The sequence below is a fragment of the Lontra canadensis genome, unplaced genomic scaffold (genome assembly GCF_010015895.1).
Source record: "Lontra canadensis isolate GAN:19392208 unplaced genomic scaffold, GSC_riverotter_1.0 scaffold58, whole genome shotgun sequence".
Taxonomy (NCBI): Eukaryota; Metazoa; Chordata; class Mammalia; order Carnivora; family Mustelidae; genus Lontra; species Lontra canadensis.
In genome coordinates, this window is record NW_022631052.1 from 6,784,571 (window position 1) to 6,805,380 (window position 20,810).

Genomic DNA, 20,810 nt, shown 5'->3' on the forward strand with positions numbered 1-20,810 from the left:
GAATCTGAAAAAGCAATGCCACCTGTGCATTTACTGTCTCCCCCAATCACCTCCCTCCCAGGAATTCACTCCAAAGACAGCTTTTCCAAAGCACAGAACATATGCAAAATGTGATCCCATTCACTGCAGCCGTATCAGCCGCTGTTAAATATTAGAAAAAACTAAATTCCCATCTGTAGGGAAATTGTATACATTTATACACTATTCAGTTGACTATGAAGATGAGAAAGATTACTAAAAGATTTCTGTAAGTGAAAAAAGTAAACTATAGGGAAAGATAGTATTCTACTTCATGTGTACAAAGAAACAAAAGGATAAACTAGAAATTAAGGGAAATGATGACCTACAGGGATGGATGGAAATGGTGCAAGGGATAGATAAAAAAATGAGATTTCTCAGAAAATACCTTTTTATACAGTGTTATTTTTAAATCTTGTAAACGCTTCACATATTCAAAACATACAATTTAATCAACAAAGATCAGAAAAAAAATGAATACCTGAAAAACAATGAATACAAACAGAAATCTCTTTTCGTAATTAACTCACAACCACAAAGAAAATTAATTCCAGGGGCGCCTGGGTGGCTCAGTGGGTTAAGCCTCTGCCTTCAGCTCAGGTCATGATCTCAGGGTCCTGGGATCGAGCCCTGCAACGGGCTCTCCGCTCAGCAGGGGGCCTGCTTTCCGCTCCCCCCACCTCTGCCCACCTGCCTCTCTGCCTACTTGTGATCTCTGTCTGTGTGACTAATAAATAAATAAATTCTTTTTTTAAAAAATGACAGTGGTATAGTAATTCTGGAACTATTTTTGTATTATAGAATTGGCCAAGTGGTCATATATTGCTGCATCTGGAAGCAGGGTTCCCCACACAAGAGAAGGGAAACACAAATATGGAATGGGAAAAGGTGAGAAAGTTGCATTGAACTGGAACTATCAGTAAGAACACTTGGTCTAAAATATATAAATATTTATTTCCCAGCTCTGTCTACTGTGAGGGCTAAGAAGCAATAAACACACCCAGCTTCTAAATCTTGGTTCCTGAACACTATTTCCCATTGAAAGACTCAAGGCTCTTGAGAGAAACGAAATGATTCCAGGCTTGGGGGGGAGGGGGAACTACAAAAATAGCCTAAAACATCTCACAGAGCCAGAAGGCAAGGATGTACTCAAAGATCACTGAAGAAATGTCAAAAGGATAACAGGAACCACGCCAGCCAAATGTGGGGCAACTAGAACACAAATTAATAATGAGGGGCGCCTGGGTGTCTCAATCATTAAGCATCTGCCTTTGGCTCAGGTCATGATCTCGTGATCTCAGGGTCCTGGGGTCCAGTGCCCATTGGCTCCTTGCTCAGCAGGGAGTCTGCTTCTCCTTCTTTCTCTCCCCACCTGACCCCCTCTCCTGCTCGTGTTCTCTCTTTCAAATAAATAAATAAAATCTTTAAAAAAAAAAAAAAGAAAGAAAGAAAGAAAAAAAGAAAAAAAAAGAAATAACAGAATTAGAAAAATAATTTTTCAGGTGCCATAAAATGATTTATTCAGACAAACTTCATCAACGAATGCTAAAAACACGAAGTGAGAAAATGCTGGGGAAGAAGACACAAACTATCATCCATCAGACCACTTAATAATTACTAAAAGAAAAAGTGTCTTTGTAATGAAAAACTCTGGCAAGCACCTGAATCTAACAGTTAAACCAAATAACACCAAAGGATGGGCCAAACAGGCACTCTGTGCTTCCTCCTGTGAAATAACGGGGTGGTCCGGCATCACCTCTGGAGTGTGCTTGCCCAAAATGTTTCATGTGAATGTGAAAATGAGGAAACAATCAGCAAATTGAGATTGGAGGACGACCCAAGAAATGACTGGCCTGACTCCCCAAAAAGCTAAAAGATGGGGATAAAAAGAAAAGGTCAGGAGAGAGAAAGAGACTAGAAACATAAAAATTAAATGCAATGAATGATCTTTGACAAGATTCTCCTGAATCTAGTCTGGGGGCAGGGGAGGGGTGGAGGGTGGAGAGAGACTCAACTGCTTCTAAAGCCACTACTGAAATAATAAGGGAAGTCTGAATACAGACAGTATATTATATATTTGACAATATTATTAAAGCAAGGTTAAAATGTATTACTCTTAATGATTCTGTAGCTGTCCAGAAAGCCCTTGTTTCTCTGCCATACACACCGAAGTATTTAAAGGTGCAAATAAGGGCACCTGGCAGGCATAGTCAGTAGAGCATGCAGACTCTTGATCCCAGCGTTGTGAGTTCGAGCCCCACGCTGGGTGTGGAGAGTACTTAAAAATAAAATCTCTAAAAAAAAATTTTTTAATAAAATAAAATAAAATAAAGATAAAAATAAATATCCTGATTATCTGCAACTTATTTTCAAAAAGTTCAGGGGGGAAAAAAGTGTATACACAAACATACTCAGAAAGAGCAAACGTGACAAAACCCTGGCCGGTGAAGAGAATGTGCGTGTCCACTATATACACCTTTCACCTTCTCTGCAGGTCAGACATTTAAAAAACAAAAAAACGTTGAGGAAAAAGGGGGAAAAAAAATCACACCAATTCTCTAGCCCTGGTTCTGCCACTGACAAGCCGTGAGACCAGCTAACTAACTTAACCTCTGTGCCTCAGCTTACTCATCTGCAAAATGAAGGTAATTGTGGAACTTATTCCCAGGCCGTCGAGAAAATTAAATACAATGATATGTGCCGAGTGCGTGGTGCAATGGCCTGGTACATATGTCAAGTCCTCAGTCACGTCCGCTATCAGCAGCAGCAGCATTATCATATGCTCTCCAACCAAACTCTTACAGCCCAGATATCACACAGCTTTAAGTTAGAAGCCTGTGCGGAGGTAAATCCTTAGGACTGAAAGATCCATTCCTTGAACTGAAACACAAGGGCGCCTGGGTTGCTCAGTTGGTTAAGCGTCTACCTTCAGCTCAGGTCATGATCCCGGGGTCCTGGGATCCAGCCCCGCATCGGGCTCTCTGCTCAGCAAGAAGTCGGCTTCTCCCTCTCCCTCTCCCCCACCCCCCGGCTCGTGCTCTCACGTGCATGCACTCCCTCAAATAAATAAGTAAAATCTTAAAAAAGAAGAACACAAGTAAAAGCTAAGGACAGGGGCTCCTCAAAAAAACTAACCTAACCCAAAAAGATATTTCCCAAGTCCCAAAGGGGATCCTAAATAAACCGACCAGTTTATCCAACCCTCTATTGTGGGACACTGAGTTGTTTTTAGTTTAAAGTTTTTTGAACAGTATGACCAGCATCCTGTTACATGTCTCTGTGAGCAAGTGTGACAGAATTTTTCTAGAAACTTTCTCTTATGTACTTATTCCCTTTCCTCTAGATTATTCGAGGAGCTGTAACTCTACTGCTTTATGAATCTGCTTTTATTTTTTTTTTAATTAAGAAGTAAGTAAATTATGTTGGCCATTAAAAGGAAGAATTAGATCAGCAGAGAACTCAAAAACTTTAAAAAGGAAGTTGCAGAATAGCAGATATATTATAAGACCATGTATATGAATTCTAAAAACACACAAACCAACTTTATATTGTTCACAATAGCATCGAGACAGTACAAGTATAAAAACACATTCAGGAAGGATATATGCCAACCTCTCGATGGTGGTTTCCTCTGGGGAAAGAGGGAGGAGAACGGGACTGGGCAGGGGAACAAAAGGGACCACAACTTCCTCAGTGATGTTAATTACTTGAAAAAGAAAACTGATCTGAAGTAACTCTTAGAAAGCAATTTTCCCAAAAAGAAATCAACAGAAGGAAAAGGAAAAATGCAAGCCACCAGGTTCAGGATGACTAGAACCAGGATGGAGCACTGTGTGGCTTAAGGACTTGCAACACTCTGTCCACCTCACCCTCAGGGGTTTCCTCAAGGGAGAAGAAGTGCCCATGATGACACCCCTTTTGCCGCATTCCCACATGCCCACTCTCAGGAGGCCACGCCTGAGCCTTGCAAGCGGGCTTGAGTCGCATCTGACACGTAGACCAGGCCTCTCCATAGGCCCACAGGCAGGCCTTCAAACTCTCAATGAGGGTAGCAAGTTGTCCTGGAGGGGTTTCAACATTTCCCACCGGAAAAACCCTTGCAGCATTCTCTTTTTCTTCCAACTTACCTGACGGAAAGGGTGAAGTCTCCAGGGTTGCTTTTACTGGGCCTTGCTAAAAAACTGCCATCAACGCCTCTTGTCAAAAGCAGGTTTTCGGCCTCCACGCCAGTGATGTTTGGGTGAAACCATCTTGAGTGAGAGAAAAATAGAGCAATGAAAACCAAAATTCTCCAGAAATTCTCCAGAAAGCACTACTTTCCACACTATGACAGCTAAAATGCCCATGAGTAGAGTAGCTAATAAAAATATAAAATAGGACCTTCCCTTCCTCTTACCCCTCTTCTCTTTAATCACCGCCCCCCTCCTTGACTTCCTCTTGGAAGGATCCTGGGATCCGCTAGCTAGCGTAGTCAGTGGGGCCAGGGTCATGGTCAGTGAGACTGGGGATGGGGGTATGGGTACGAAGCCGAGGCCAACACCTTAAAAAATAGTCCATATGGTCAGGAGATTGAACACATGGAGTAGAATTAAACAAATAAAGAAAGAAACTAGTGAATAAATAAACATATTAAGGATAATGAGAGCCAGGTTTCTCACTATTAGAGAGGGGATACAAATATGGAAAGGGGAAAACCAGAATAAACCAGATTAGAATTGGAGGCAATATAAACTCTAGTTTTTTAATACACATATAGAGATGGCTACAGAAATACAGCTGTATGGTTCTGTGCAAGTCTATGTGCTTTTGTGCATGCAGATGCATATGTATCTTCCTAGTTCTCTCTTCCAAAAGGGCTTGGAAGCAATAATACCCCAGAAGCCATCAGCATAACCAGCCCCGTTATCATGATTTCTAAATACCATTCTCCAACAAAAGAAACTGGGTTCCTTGGAGAAAGAGCTGATTCCAGGTCTGGGGCACTAAAAAAGTAAGACGAGCTTGGAGTACCTTACCATGCCACAGTGCCCTGCTCAGCGGGGAGCCTGTTTCTCCCTCCCTGCCCCCCCCCGCCCCTCCCCCTCCTAGAGCTCTGGCTCTCTCTCTCAAATAAACAAATAAAATCTTAAACAAAAAAATACATGGGGACAAAGGGAAAGCTCTTTGCAATAGAATCACAAAGAATAATATATAAGCAGTATAGAATACACAATATTCTATATATATATGTAATATATAAGCAGTATAGAAGGTATAAGAGGATTAGAAAATCACCAGTTGGTAACCAGCACATGAATGATTCAGGCAAGAATCATCAGAGGACACTAAAATTGGTGGGTGAACATTTCAGGAAGGATGGTATTTATAACAACTCAAAGAACCTCCCTACAAAATGCTTATTAATTAACAAATAACAGATATTCATGAACCTCATAGTGGAGAACTTGACAGACTCTATCTTAACCAGTTGATGAAAGTTAACGTCACCGGTTATGGATTAAACTGGCATCATGTGCCTCCTGACAACACGCACTGAGAACACGTGCCATTTCTATGCTATTCCTGCCAAAAATGCATTACCTAATCGAATTCGGAGGAACATCGGACAAACCCCAAGTGCGTGACATTCTACAAACTCACTGGCACGTACTCCTCAAAAATGTCAAAACTGTGAAGGGGGAGGGGACAGCCAAGAAAGAACTTTCCAGATTACAGGCCAGAAATAGGACACAAGAATACACTGCATGGTTCTTTCTGGGCGTTATCACTGACCAGGGGGAGGAAGAAATTTGATAATAATACTATTATAATGTAAATTTCCTGATTTTGACAAGCATACTGTTAACTATGTCTGTGTCTCTGTTTTTAGGAAATACACACTGAAGTATTTTAGAGTAACAAGACATCATATCTGGTACTTATTCTCAAATGGTTCAGACTGAAGTTATACATACAGTGTGTATATATATATGGGGAGAGGCAAATGTGTACAACGTTAGCTGCTAAATCTTGGTTAAAAGTACACCAAAGTTATATTATTCTTACAACATTTGTATAAATTTGAAATTATTTCAGAATAAAAAGTTTTTAAAAACACACAAATAGGGACACCTGGGTGGCGTGGGTTAAAGCCTCTGCCTTCGGCTCAAGTCATGATCCCAGAACCACGGTTCTGGGTTGGAGCCCAGCATCGGGCTCTCTGCTCAGTAGGGAGCCTGCACCCCTCTCTCTCTCTCTCTGCTTCCCTCTCTGCCTGCTTGTGATCTCTGTCAAATAAATAAATAAAATCTTTAAAAACAAACAAACGGCGCCTGGGTGGCTGGGTCAGTTGAGCCGCTGCCTTCGGCTCGGGTCATGGTCCCTCGGTCCTGGGATCGAGTTCCGCATCGGGCTCTCTTCTCAGTGGGAAGCCTGCTTCTCCCCCTCTCTCTGTCTGCCTCCCTGCCTACTTGTGATCTCTGTCAAATAAATAAATAAATCTTTAAAAAACACACAGACACACATACAAAAATAATGAAGTCCACCATGAATGCCATCCACTTCAGAGAATTCCTCTCTAGTTCCCAGCAAAATTTCCTTCATGGATTCCAAAAGTCACCAAGATTTGTGGTAAAAAGAGTAATTTCTGAAGTCAAATTATCTGACCTTTATAGGCTAATTCAATACTCCAGGGAACGTACATCATTATTAAACGTAGAGTCCTGGCACTGATAATCAAATGAACTTTCAAGAGACTTCTCTACAAATATTGGCCCAATTACAGTGTGTTAGGACAGTGAAGGAGAGAGAAGGCAAGAGGGAAGAGCTGTCATAAATCATTCATTAAGGGCACGGAGAGCTCTGCAGCCTTGTGATTAGGGCTCCACTCACCCAGACCCAGGTGCACATCTGAGCTCTACCGCTTACTAGCTCATGACCCGGGCAAGTTCTTTCCTCCTCGGACTCAGTGTCCTCAAAAAGGCAAGGATCGATCATTTTTTTCTGCAATGATAATTCTTATGTTCCATTTAAGAATAAACTGAGAATCCATACAGTATGGTATCATTCAGCCATTATAAGTAACAAATTACTGGGAGCACCTGGATGGCTCAGTTGGTTGAGCAATAGACTCTTGGTTTTGGATCAGGTCAGGAGCTTGGGGTCATGGGATCGAACCCCACATTGGGCTCCATACTCAACACAGTGTCTGCTTGAGCAATTCTCTCTCTCCTTCTCCTTCTGCCCCTCCCCTTGTTTGTGTTTTTTCTCTCTCAAATAAATAAATAAAATCATAAAAAAAATTAATGAAATACTGATAAATGCTACAATTTAGATGAACCTCAGAAATATCAGGCTAAAGGAAAGAAACCAGACACAAGAGGCCACATGTTCTATGATTCCATTGATGTGAAGTGTCCAGAATAAGCAAATCCATTGACAGAAAATAGATTAGTGCTTGCTTTGAGAAGGTGGATAGCTAATAGGTACAGGGTTTCTTTTGGAGGTGATGGGAAAGTCCTAAGATTATAGTGCAGTATGTGAATATACTAAAAACCACTGAGCTGTGTCCTTTAAATATGCATGGTATGTGAGTGATATCTCATTAAAGCTATTCAAAAAAAAAAGAATAAGGAGTGCGCCTGGGTGGCTCAGTGGGTTAAAGCCTCTGCCTTCAGCTCAGGTCATGATCCCAGCGTCCTGGGATCAAGCCCCGCGTCGGGCTCTCTGCTCAGCAAGGAGCCTGCTTCTCCCCTCTCTCTCTCTGCCTGCCTCTCTGCCTACTTGTGATCTCTGTCTGTCAAATAAATAAATAAAATCTTAAAAAAAAAAAAAAAAGAATAGGGGCTGGGCAAAAAATAAAATAAATAAAAAATGAAAATAAAAAAGAAGAAACTGGGATAATAAAAAAGAGGGCTTACTAAATTCACTCATGCCACAAACAGTGGATACCCAACACAGGCTATGAGGACCACATGCCAGTTATCAGAATAACCCTGCCCTCAAGAGGGTTTCTTTGCAATGGAGAGATTTAAAAAAAAAAAAAAAAAAGGTAACTAAATAAAATGTCACGTGGTAATAACTGCTACAAGAGGAATAAAGTAACTGGGCACCTTGGTGTCTCAGTCAGTTGGGCATCTGCCTTCATCTTAGGTTGTGATCCCAGAGTCCTGGGATCAAGCCCCTATCAAGCTCCGTATTTGGCAAGGAATCTGCTTCTCCCTTTCTCTCTGCCCCTCTCCCCTGCTCATTCTCTCTCTCACACACACTCCCTCTGTCAAATAAAATAAATAAAATCTTTTTAAAAAATTTAGGGGTGCCTGGGTGCCTCAGTGGGTTAAAGCCTCTGCCTTCAGCTCGGGTCATGATCCCAGGGTCCTGGGATTGAGCCCCGCATCGAGCTCTCTGCTCGGCAGGGAGCCTGCTTCCTCCTCTCTCTCTGCCTGTCTCTCTGCCTACTTGTGATCTCTCTCTCTCTCTCTGTCAAATAAATAAATAAAATCTTTTTTTGAAAAAATTTTTTTTAAAAAGAGGAAGAAAGCAGCGAGAGGGGATGCTTATAAAGGGTACAGGGGAGGCAGGGTTCAGTGATAAGGTAACATCACGAGACCTCAAAGAAGCAAGGCAGCAACATGCCTGTTTACGGGAGAGGGACATACCAGGCAATGGGCGGACAGTATATGACACGTATGCAAGAGGCCAGTGTGGTTGGGGCAAAATGGGCAAGGGACAGACAGGCAGAGGAGGCCAGTGAGGTAATGAAAAGCCAGACGATGTAGGGTCTTGGAGACACTATAAAAACTTCAACCTTTATTTTTTGTGAAATGGTTAAGGACTGGAAGGTTTAGGCAGAGGAGCAACACGATCTGACTTACATTTTTAAATCACCTTTCAAACGACTGCACAGGGAAAACACACAAGTTAGTTAAGAAAGCCACTGTGATAAACAATCCAGACAAGAAATGATGGTAAAAGGACCAAGGTGGCAGCAGTGGAAGGAGTGATAAAAGTCCAACTAGGATTATCTTCAGGGTAGATAAGAGGATTTCCTAAAGGATTATACATTTAATAGGAAAGAAAAAAGTAAGAAGACTCCTAAGTTTGGAGTCTAGTCAACTAGAAGGTTGGAAACATGGAAAGGGGGGCACCTGAGTGGCTCAGCGGGTTAAGTCTCTGCCTTCAGTCCAGGTCATGATCTCAGGGTCCTGGGATCGAGCCCCCTATCGGGCTCTCTGCTCAGCGGGCAGCCTGCTTCTCCCTCTCTCTCTGCCTGCCTCTCTGCCTACTTGCCATCTCTGTCTGTCAGATAAATAAATAAAATCTTTAAAAAAAAAAAAAAGGCTCTAGAAGATTAAAAAAAAAAATGGAAAGGGTAGGGAGAGCAAAATCAAGGGTTAGATTTGGTATGTGTTAAGTTCAAGATGCTTAGTTGTCCAAGTGTTGGTGCACACTAAGCACTAAATGTTAGATATTATTATTGACAATCATAACAATAAATGTAAGGTTGTTCTGACAAGGAATAATCTATCAACATTCCTGCTGTTTACATTAACTGAAATTCATCTTATTTTTACTTTTTCCTATACCATCTCACTAGTGTTTTAGGGGGAATCTAAACATCATTCTGACTGGCCTTGAGAAAAATCCCATGGGCTACAGCTAGACAGCCCTCATTCACATTCCAGCTCTGTGAACATGGGCTAGTGATTTCACTTTCCTGTTAACTCATCCAGAAATGGACATAGTAACAAATACATGTGTGGAAACACACTACTGCCTCCACGAACACACACACGTGGAATCCTCCTGATCTACACCCCAATATTTTTCATTTACCACAGCTTGAAGATCCTTCTGTGGCAGTACATTCTTTTTAATGGCTACACAATATTCCATCGTGTGAATATACTCGCAAGAATTTAATCCCCATTACAGGACATTTATAGTTTGCCTAGGTTTTGTTATTGCAAATAATGCAGCAGAGGGGCACAGCAGAGGGGCTCAGTCGGTTAAGTGTCCGACTTAGTTTTGGCTCAGGTCATGATCTCAGGGTTATAAGACTGCGCTTCACACTGGGCTCTGAGATCAGTGGGGAGTGGGCTTGGATTCCTGCCCTCTGCCGCTCCCCCAGTGCACTCACTTTCTCTAAAATAAATAAATCTTTAAAAAAAAAAAAAAAAGACAAGGGGAGTAGGTGCTGGACCCGAGCAGAGCTGAAGCAGGAGGCACAGGCCGGCTTGGCAAGCAGAAACCATGTCACTGTTCGGGAAACTGTTTGGAGCAAGAGGGGGTAAGGCCAGCAAGGGCAGCCTGACCCCTCAGGATGCCATCCAGGGGCTGTGGGACATGTTGGAGATGCCAAGTAAGAGGAAGGAATTCCTGGAGATGAAGTTGGAGCAGGAGCTGACCGCCACCAAGAAGCCCGGCACAGAAAGAAGCCCATGGGGCCTCCAGGCACCGAAGCGCAGGAAGAGGTACAGAAAGCAGCTGGCACAGATCGATGGCACACTATCCACCATCGAGTTTCAGCAGAAGGCCCTGGAGAACACCAGGACCAACACAGAGGTGCTCAAGAACATGGGCTCTGCTGCTAAGACCATGAAGGCTGCCCATGACAACACGGCCATCGACAAAGTTGATGAGTTAAGGCAGGACATTGCTGACCAGCAAGAACTTGCAAAGGAGCTTTCAACAGCTATTTCAAAACCTGTAGGATATGGAGAAGGGTTTGATGAGGAGGAGCTCATGGCAGAATTAGAAGAATTAGAACAGGACGAACTAGACAAGAATTTGCTGGAAATCAGTGGACCCGCAACAGTCCCTCTACCAAATGTTCCCTCTATAACCTCACCATCAAAACCCAGCAAGAAGAAGGAAGAGAAAGAGGATGACATGAAGGAATTGGAGAATTGGGCTGGATCCATTTAACTGGTCCAGTGTAGTCCAGACAGACTCTGGTGGGCTGTGCAGTGGACAGGTGCGTGGGGGTGGGGAAGGGGGAGGACATGCGCAGGCAGGTTCCATCACTCCTGAAACTCCCTCCAAAGCAGTAGGGCTGCATCACTGCTCACTTGCTGCATAGAACGCTCTGCACCCAGCAGGACGGGGAGAGGGGCAAGGGCGGGGGTGGGGGGTGGGGTGGGAGATGCCTGCTGTTTATAATGTTGCATTTCTGCAAAATAAACTGTATTTGCAAATCCCCAAAAAAAAAAAATCAATACAGCAGAAGACATCCTTTACAATCATTATTATACACTTTTTCAAGTACATCCGTAAATTAGATTTTCAGAAAATTGCTTTGGCAAGAGTTTGCCTTTCACTTTGACAAATCTCCCCAGCGGCACTCAAAAGAAGGTGCCAGTTTCGACTCCCATAAATTGAGTGTGAAAGCCCCTGTTTTCTCTCACTTTTGCCAATACTGCATATATTACCAAATTTTTTCATCTTGGTCGATCTGATTCATGGAAAAAAGTACCATTCTAGTTTGCATTTCTGTGTGACACTAAGCACTTTTTTATGTTTTCAGAGCCCCTTTTTCTTCCTTTTCTGTGAGTTGTCAGTTTCTCACTGTTCGCTTTCTCATACATTTTTTTCCTTCTTACTGATTTACAGGAGCCCTTGAAATAACCAGAAAATGATTCTTTAGTATATGCGTGGCAAATATTCATCTTAGCTTTTTGCACTTTTCACTGTTTGTGGTATTCTTTTTCCACAGAAATTCACCTTGGCATGGTTAAATTTATCGTTTTTTTTCCTTTATGATTTTGGGGTTTCTCACTATGCTTAGAAAAACTTAATTCATAGCACTGTTGTGAGACACAAATAAGTTAATACACATAAAATGCTTAGCACAGAACCAGCCCTTAAGAGTTTCACCTTTGGAACTAGGAATTTAGTTTTTAGGCAGAATAAGATACTTACAATAAAGGAACAGATTTTCACAGGACCCTGCAAGGTGTGGCCCCAACCTAATTCTCTCTCTTTCTCTCTCTTTTTTGTTTAAGATTTATTTATTTATGAGAGAGAGAGAGAGAGAGAAAGAAAGAGAAAGAGATTGAGCATGAGAGGATAGGGGGAGAGGGAGAAGGAGAGAGAATCTTAAGCAGACTCCCTACTGACCACATAGCCACAACCCCGAGATCATGATCTCAACCAAAATCGAGAGTCAGATGCTTAATGGATTGAGCCACCCAACTGCCCTCCAACCTGACTCTCTTATTCTGGTGACTTCTCTGTTTTCTTCAAGTATGCCCCATGTGGCCTTTGCACGTGCTTTTCTTCAGACGCTCCCATCTCACCTTTTCACAGCACCCTGAGCATGATACCACCCTGGGTGATATCAACATGAAATCTAATCACACATTCATCCAAATACCAGGTTAAAGACTTGACTGGCAGCTCCCAAGAGAGAGAACCTGCCTGCTACCATACCAATGTGTACCTCCAGCTCCACACAAAGGGGCTAACACATGATTTTTTAAATATTTGTGATTAGAAAGGAAGGACAAAAGCAGCCGTTGTGGGAGATGGGAACGCCTGTCAGGGCTCTTCCACATCCATAGTTCCCCATTGATATAGGTCATAGGTCGTGTCACAAGAGGCTGTCAAAAGAGAAGTGTCAGCTGGCAAAGGCTCTCTTCAGACCTACCCCACTAGCTCTTCAAAAAAAAAAAAAATTATTTCTAGTACACAATTTTTATCCGATTTGTAGTGCTAAGGTGGTTATCTTCCCTTATCTGTATGGTTACAATTTTAATATTTTTTCCAAAGCAGAGGCACTTGGGTAGCTCAGTCGGTTGAGTGTCTGCCTTCAGCTCAGGTCATGATCTCAGGGTCCTGGGATCTGAGCCCTTGGGTCGGGGTCTCTGCTCAGCAAAGAGTCTGCTCCTCCCTCTCCCTCTGGCCCTGCCCTCTCTCCTGTGTGTGTATGTGCACACATGCTCTCTAAAATAAATAAATAACATCTTAAAAAAAAAAAAAGAATTTCCTTATACACAGGTCCAGGACACCTTGTGCATAAGGCAAAAATGTGTCCCAAAGCCTCCCAAAGCATTTGAAAACCCCTAAATTTGATATCTTAACTATACCAGGAGGGAAAGAACTCTTGGTTTGCTTCTCTGTCTCTGTTACCACTCTTGCACCTTTACAGTACTTCACCCAGCTTTGTTGTGTGCCCCTCATCTGTAAATGTGCAGGTGTTCATAACCATGGTAACAAATACATATTAAAAAACAAATGAGATGCTTGGGTGGCTCAGTCGGTTAAGCACTTGACTCCTGATTGCATCTCAGGTCATGATCTCGGGGTCATGAGATCCAGCCCCATAATGGGCTCTGCACTGAGCGTGGAACCTGCTTAAGATTCTTTCTCCCTTAGGGTGCCTGGGTGGCTCAGTTGTTAAGCATCTGTCTGCAGCTCAGGTCATAATCCCAAAATCCTGGGATTGAGCCCCACACCAGGCTCCCTGCTCCATGAGAAGCCTGCTTCTCCCTCTCCCACTTCCCCTGTTTGTGTTTCCTCTCTTGCTGTGTCTCTCTCTGTCAAATAAATAAATAAAATCTTAAAAAAAAAAAAAAGAAAAAGATTCTCTCTCCCTCTCTCTCTGCCCCTCCCCCACCCTTCACTATCTCTAAAACAAAACAGGGGCTCAGGGTTCTTTCTATAGGACAAGCTAAATAAAGTAGACCACATTGTGCACCCCCATAAACAAACCCCATTTAAAGCAATGAAATTTTATATTTAATCGGGACATTGGAAGAAAAGAACCAAAGTCATAAACATCGCTACAAAGTTTGGCAACCATTCTACCAGGGTTCTGGTAGATAGAATATAAACTGTTTAGTTTTCGGCTTTAATTTATGAGTCAGAAGAAAATATAATTTTCTTTCTATTAAGTGCATTTTTTAAAAATCACACCTATATTCTGGATTTGTTTTTCCCTTCAACAAAGCCAGTAAGCAAACATATTTGAAAGAAGTATATGTATTTTCATTTACTAATATGAGTTGCATTTTTCTAAACATATTAAATTTTTTTCCCCTTCCTAATTATTTGGATTGGAGAAGGTCAGGATAAGGCACAGGTTTATGTTTTTTGCATCTTGCAATTTAATTCGGAAAGAAATATTTCAAAATACGTAAAAAATATATATATATTTCTGTATCTGTTTTTAAAAAGCTACGGCTGTATAAAACTGAGGTATAACTTTATTTTTTTTAAAGATTTTATTTATTTTATTTATTTAACAGAGAAAGACACAGCAAGAGCAGGAACCCAAGCACGATCAAGAGAAGTGGAAGAGGGAAAAATGGGCTCTGCACTGAGCAGGGAGCCCGACGCAGGACGTGATCCCAGGACCCAGGGATCCTGACCTGAGCCAAAGGCAGATGCTTAAGCATCTTAAGCCACCTGGGTGCCCCTGAAGTATAACTTTAAATGTCCCTGTTATGCAATTAGCAAGCATCTTACTACAGTAAAGACTGGATATGCCAAGAACCATCAATGGGTGCTAAGTCTAGGGAGAAACTGGGGGTGGGGTGGAGCAGGATACCTGCATGGTCTTACACTGTGTCTTCATCAACCACTGATTAGTTACAAGGGAAAAAATATGGGGCGCCTGGGTGTCTCAGTTGGTTAAGCATCTGCCTTTGGCTTAGGTCATGATCCCAGAGTCCTGGGATCGAGTTCCACATCCATTTCCTAGCTCAGTGGGGAGCCTGTTTCTCCCTCTGCCAGCTGCTCCCCCTGCTTATGCTCGCTCTCTCTCTCTCTCTCCCTCTGACAAATAAATAAATAAAATCTTTACCAAGAAAGAAAAAAGAGAGAAAATATTATACAAAGGAGAAAATGGACAAACCCTTAACCAGGTAGTCACTGATAATTAACATCACCAGCAGACATCATGCATCTCGAGATACGATACTCCAGAAGAATACAATATCGCCTACATAGTACTCTGGCTGAAATCTAGTAATGATGAAACAAATTCAAAATGAGAAATATTTTATTTTAAGAGGGGAAGGGGGAGAGATCACTAGCATGAAAGACAAAAGGTTGTAGAGTATTCTGGATTAAAGAGATCTAACAACTAAATACAACTGAATCCCGTACTAGAAGAGGAAAAAAAAAAAATGCTATGAAGGACATGATTGGGTCAACTGGCACAGCTGGAATACAACAGGTTAGATCAAAGGATTATTACCGGGGCGCCTGGGTGGCTCAGTGGGTTAAAACCTCTGCCTTCGGCTCGGGTCATGATCCCAGGATCCTGGGATCAAGCCCCGCGCTGAGCAGAGAGCCTGCTTCCTCCTCTCTCTCTGCCTGCCTCTCTGCCTACTTGTGATATCTGTCAAATAAATAAATAAAATCTTAAAAAAAAAAAAAAAGGATTATTACCAATGGTAAAATTACTAGTTAAAAATTTTAAAAGATGGGGTGCCTGAGTGGCTCAGGCAGGTAAGTGTCTGCCGTCAGCTCAGGTCATGATCCCAGGGTCCTGGGATCGAGCCCCATGTCAGGCTCCCTGCTCAGTGGGGAGCCTGTTTCTCCCTCTCCCTCTGCCTACTTGTTCTCTCTCCCCTCTGTTAAATAAATAAATAAAAATCTTTTTTTAAAAAGATAACTTTATTCTTAGAAAATCAACACAAGTATTTAGGAGCAAAGGGCTATGATCTATGTAATTTATCTTCAAATTTTGAAGAAAAAATTATACAATATTATATATGTGTATTTACACACACACACAACGTGAAGCAAATGGGATGGGAAGTTAACAGTTGTAAATCTGGGTAAATGGTATTCCAACCGTATGCATGTTCTTTGCATTATTCTTATTCTTATAATTTTTCTCAAAGTTTGAAACAAATTCCAAGTAAAGTTAAAAATTATTTTAAAATTTTCTGAAAAATCCATTTGCTCAAGACACCAGCATGATTCCCATCATCAGTGAGTTATCCATCCTTATCCCTGAAGCTGGCTATACTAGGTACCAAAAAGGGATGACAGGGAGAAGACAGAGATGAGAACCTACATGGAGAGAGAGTATGAGGACAGAAAGAAGACAGATTTATAGTTTTACTACCAATAATATTATATATTTAAATAAGAACTTACAAATTATGAAATCAAGATCTCTCCACGCTTATTACAAAGGCTTTTTTTCAGCAATTGTGAACCAGTTCCGACAGCAAGAACAAAATAATGTTGTATTGGCTATCATACTTTATGGCTGGTTAAAATTATGGTAAGATTTACTGAATGCCATGTCACAATGTAACCATTACATTCTCCTATTTACTTCTCAAAGTTTCTAAAGCAGGATCTAAACCCACAGCTTGTCTTATTGTAACCACATGTTCTCACCTTTGCATGTTTCACAGAAATAACGCTTACATAGAGTATCCTGCTGGTGCTGAGGGTGCAAAAGATATTATAAATTGACTTCCACTGCGGAAAGTGTATGTAAACACCACTCTACCCATCACGTAGATTGACAAGAGGAGATAAGGCCAACGGTTGTCTCTTTACCCCTTTATTAAATAAACTCTATTATCTCCTTTACAACTTACAATTATACCGATCATGTTATTAAGAATGAACAGAGGAGGGTGATGTTTACATGGGAAATTGTAACCAGCATTTAACACAAAGACCGGACAGAGCAAGGGCTTAATAAACATTGGCTATCACCTTTGTTAGCATTATTATTACTGGTGGAAAACAGCAGGAAAGATTCTTCTCAGGCGTAATTATGTCAGTATCACACAGGCCACTCTGACATATGTATCATTTATGTTACACTGCCTTTTAATAAACTTAACTTCAGGGTTCAGGGGCTATCCCTACATTATTTCCAATAGCATATAATTAGAAATTTAAAAGTTCTAGTCCATAACCTATGTACTTGAGAGCTTTGATTTATTATAAACTCTTCTTCCTTAGCAATTTTTTCAAAAAGCACTGGTAATCCCCAAAAACTTTTTCCCACTCACATTTAATATTTGTGTTCAATCACTGATGTGTAGCGTGCTTATTACTACTAAGGAGAAGTTGGAGTTCACTCCGTCCCTTAGAATTAGGGAGGATAAAGACAAATAGTAGAATTAATATCATGGCGCTGGACTCAAGGATTATGAACAATCGTAATATTAGGTACTGAGGCCATACATCTCGAAACCTGGCCCCATTTCCCACCTGGTGTGAATGTAAGCAGTACAGGTTAGTCTAACCTTAAAAAAAAAAAAAAAAGTAGCATAAATGCATCTGCATTACCTGAAAAGATGGGAAAATGCAAATTAGCAGAACTCCACTTGAGTTTATCAACAAAGTGATTAATACCACGGGTCCAAAGGGTATCAGATGAGAAGAGACAGATACATTTCCAGTCCTCCCATGTACATACTAGTCATTTAATTAATGGCTGTTGATGGAATGATTTGGGGGGGCTGGATAAAAAACAGGTAGGATAAGACATCAGGAGGGAAGTAGAGAAAAAGTCACATGGGGGAGAGGGAAGGAAAAGTGTCCCCCTTTTGCTCATTCCAACATCTGCAAACCTGCCTCCCCTGACAACCCCTTCTAACTGGCCACCTTCTGGTGTTATTACTTAATAAGGGTCTCAGGTCACACATGGCCTAGGCAGGTACCACCCATCTCTTCCAAGGAGCTGAAAGCATGTGTGCACGCACACACACACACACACCACCACTTGTGAGAAAGAGCCACAAATCAATGTCCAAAACGAAATGCCTAAAACACAGGAGCCTGAGCGAGCCTGAAGAAACAAAAGACAGAATCCCTGCCTGCAGGGGAGTTTACAAACCCAAACAATTTGCTAGGAAATCAAACCAGGAATCTAGATAACCACCCACCTCCCTACCCCCAACCCTCCCTGTCTGTGAAGGCAGATTCTGCAAAGCCTTAACTCTCTGAGGATAGGAACTTATTTATGTCAAGTGAGTCTTAAAAAAAAAAAAAAAAAAAAAAAAAAAAAGCTGATGAACCAAAAAGAAAATACAATGATGCTGAATATTTTGTTTTATCTATGCACCCTCTTCCCCCAGTGGTGTGGGGAAATAGTCAAGCAGGCCAATAATTTCAGGAACTTATTCTTATTCAAGGCTGCCATGCTAAGAAGAGAATTTAAACTAGGGATCCAAAGTCTAATTTCGGTTTCTCGACTAAATATAAAGTGACACTGGGTATATCTTTCTTACCAGCTGCTCTGAAAAAATCATTATCTTTGTCCTTGGGGAGAAAGTTTATAGTTTGGTACTTGCTGCAGATTATAAGAATATTCCTCTTTTCTAATTAAATTTTAATATCCTATAGGAAAAGGGTAAGTCATGAAGAAAGGGCAGTCAATGGGGACAAGCAGTCTAAGTAACAGAAGCTAGAAAAAAGTTGTTGAGGCAGCTTTTTAATGGTAGCGGATAGCTCTGTCTTTATGATATCCTCTCATGGAGCTTCAGTGCTTAGCACCACAGCTCTGACGACAAGGCAACAAAAGCAAACTGCCTCTGAAAGTCTTTCTACAAATGGCTTCTACCTTAGTTCAAAGCCTCTCTCTCACTTGTCTGCTCTCCCCAAGTCCACTCGTGTCTCCTACAATCCTTCCTTCATAATAGCCAGAGGGATATTTTTAAACTGACCAGCTCATGCCACTCCCCTGATCACATCCTTCTATGGCTTTACGCTGCTCTTAAAATACAATCCAAGCTCCTCGCCATGGTCCACATGACCCTCGAAGACCTCATAAGGTCCTGTGTGGTCCAGTCCCCACCTACCTCCCTAGCGTCCCCAGTGTGCTCCCTTCTGCCCTTGAAGTGCTCCAAGAACTTCCCCACCTCAGCCCTTCGACACTCGCTGTTTCCCAACACCTGAACACCGAGGGCCTAGCACAGTGCCTGGCACACAGTAATCCCACAATAATAATTCTTGAGTGAGCGGATCAATGTTTCATTAGAATGGTTCCATGGGGAGGGCCTGGGTGGCTCAGATGGTTAAGCATCTGCCTTCAGCTCAGGTCATGATCTCCAGTTCCTGGGATGGAGCCCCATGTCGGGCTCCCAGCTCAGCAGGGAGTCTGCTTCTATCTCTCCCTCTGCCTCTCTCCCTGCTTGTGCTCTCTCTCTGAAAGGAATAAGTAAAATCTTTAAAAAAAAAAAGAAGAAGAAGAAGAAGAAGAAGAATGGTTCCATGGGAGGTTAAAGACTTGCATCTAGAATCCACTACCTTTCCAAGCAACATATCCTATGTCTGTATATATTTATGTGTGTATATACAGACACATACAGTGTATATATATGTATACATGTACATATGTATTCTAAACAGAATATCCTCTCCTGATAAATTTCTATTTCAGTTTGGTACTAGCTTTACCAAACTCATTTGATGCTGGCACACAAGTCTGTCTCCCTCTCTGAATTCAATGCTCCTTGCAACCATGAATAACATCTTCCACATTTCAACGTTGTCAACGACCACGGCACATGTAAGTTTGCAAAATGCACACAACCCTCCGAATCGCAGTAGTGAACTAAGCTCCCATTTAGGGAGTTTGAATCCAGTTCAGGGTGTTAAAGCCTTGGCCACAGTCCACAACTCCCACAGAGAGTGAGCATTTGCCTCATCTTAAAGGTGAGGCAGTATCTGCCTAGCCTTAGAAATGTCAGTGTCAGATGGCAAGTGCTGTCTGTTTCCCAGAGGGAAAGAGGAATAAGGACAGTATCCTATTGTTCTACAGCTGCCTGACAAAGCACACTAAGGCCCACTAGTAACAATCACAAACCTGAGCTGGCTCTGCTTTTTCAGGATCTCGTGTGTTCTCTAAGTCTCTGCACTGACCATGCGCAAGAAGGGTAAGTAATCTTAGCAGTGGCCCCTGCCTTTGAGCAGTTCTGGCCAAAACCCGGAGCTGACATCGGGACACAACATTAATGAAGTCATCCCAGCAACTGGGAAGGCCAAGGCCTGTTATTTTTCAGCAAGGCACGTTTACTTACTCCCACAGGAGAGAAACCAACATGGCCACCAGGGAGAGCCTGGGACAAAAACATACTTGACCAGCAACAGATAAACCAAAAGCCTGGAGTCTGAGAACAAGCTAAACGTTCCGCTCCTCTCTGGCTCGAGTCACCGTACATCATCTTTCAGAGAACAAAAGCAAATGGAACGGCGCCTGGGTGGCTCAGTCAGTTAAGCGTCTGCCTTCGGTTCTGGTTATGATCCCAGGGTCCTGGGATCGAGTCCCATGGTGGGCTCCCTGCTCGGCGGGAAGACTGCTTCTTCTCCTTCTCTCTCCCTCTGCTGCTATCCCTGTTTGTACTCTCTAATAAATAAACAATCCTAAAAAAAAAAAAAAAAAAAAAAGGAAAAGGAAAAGTAAAGGACCTGCCATATGCTGAAAGAGGGCTTGGAGAATGCAGGCAATTTTGTCAGCTGAGCAAGGCAGAGTGGTGCACACCAGCAACCTCAAAAATCTAAATTCGGTACTGCCACCGCTGAATCACCTGTAGGGGGTGGGTGGGGAGTCATTTCATTGTTCACTGCCTTCATTTCCCTACTTACGATGTTGAGAAATAGCAGTATACTGAATATGCTGACATTTTAATTACAGAATGCATACAAAGTCTAATCTTATACACACCAAGAAGAATTATTTTGATAATTAGGCAAAATGAAACTGAGAATAACACTGGTCACTCAGGAGTCAATTCCTGTGGTCACCTCCTCAGAGAGATCATTCCTAAATTCATCAAACTAACATTATCCCCACTTGTTTTGCTGTTTGCCCTCCCAGCAGTTACTACTAC

The 20,810-nt window shown here is 42.0% G+C and overlaps 2 protein-coding genes across 3 annotated transcripts in view; one reads left to right on the forward strand and one right to left on the reverse strand.

The window, feature by feature from the left end:
- Nucleotides 1-20,810, reverse strand: part of PTPN11 (protein tyrosine phosphatase non-receptor type 11) — a 77,103-nt gene that overhangs the window by 51,325 nt on the left and 4,968 nt on the right. For both annotated transcript variants that reach the window (XM_032876239.1, XM_032876240.1), the window contains exon 2: nucleotides 4,146-4,268. In XM_032876239.1, coding sequence (XP_032732130.1) covers nucleotides 4,146-4,268 — 123 coding nt within the window. The remainder of the gene's footprint in view (nucleotides 1-4,145; nucleotides 4,269-20,810) is intronic.
- On the forward strand, nucleotides 10,249-10,950 carry LOC116878602 (charged multivesicular body protein 4b-like). Its single transcript, XM_032876241.1, has one exon. It carries the CDS (start codon nucleotides 10,249-10,251, stop codon nucleotides 10,921-10,923), a length of 675 nt encoding a protein of 224 aa, XP_032732132.1. The 3' UTR covers nucleotides 10,924-10,950.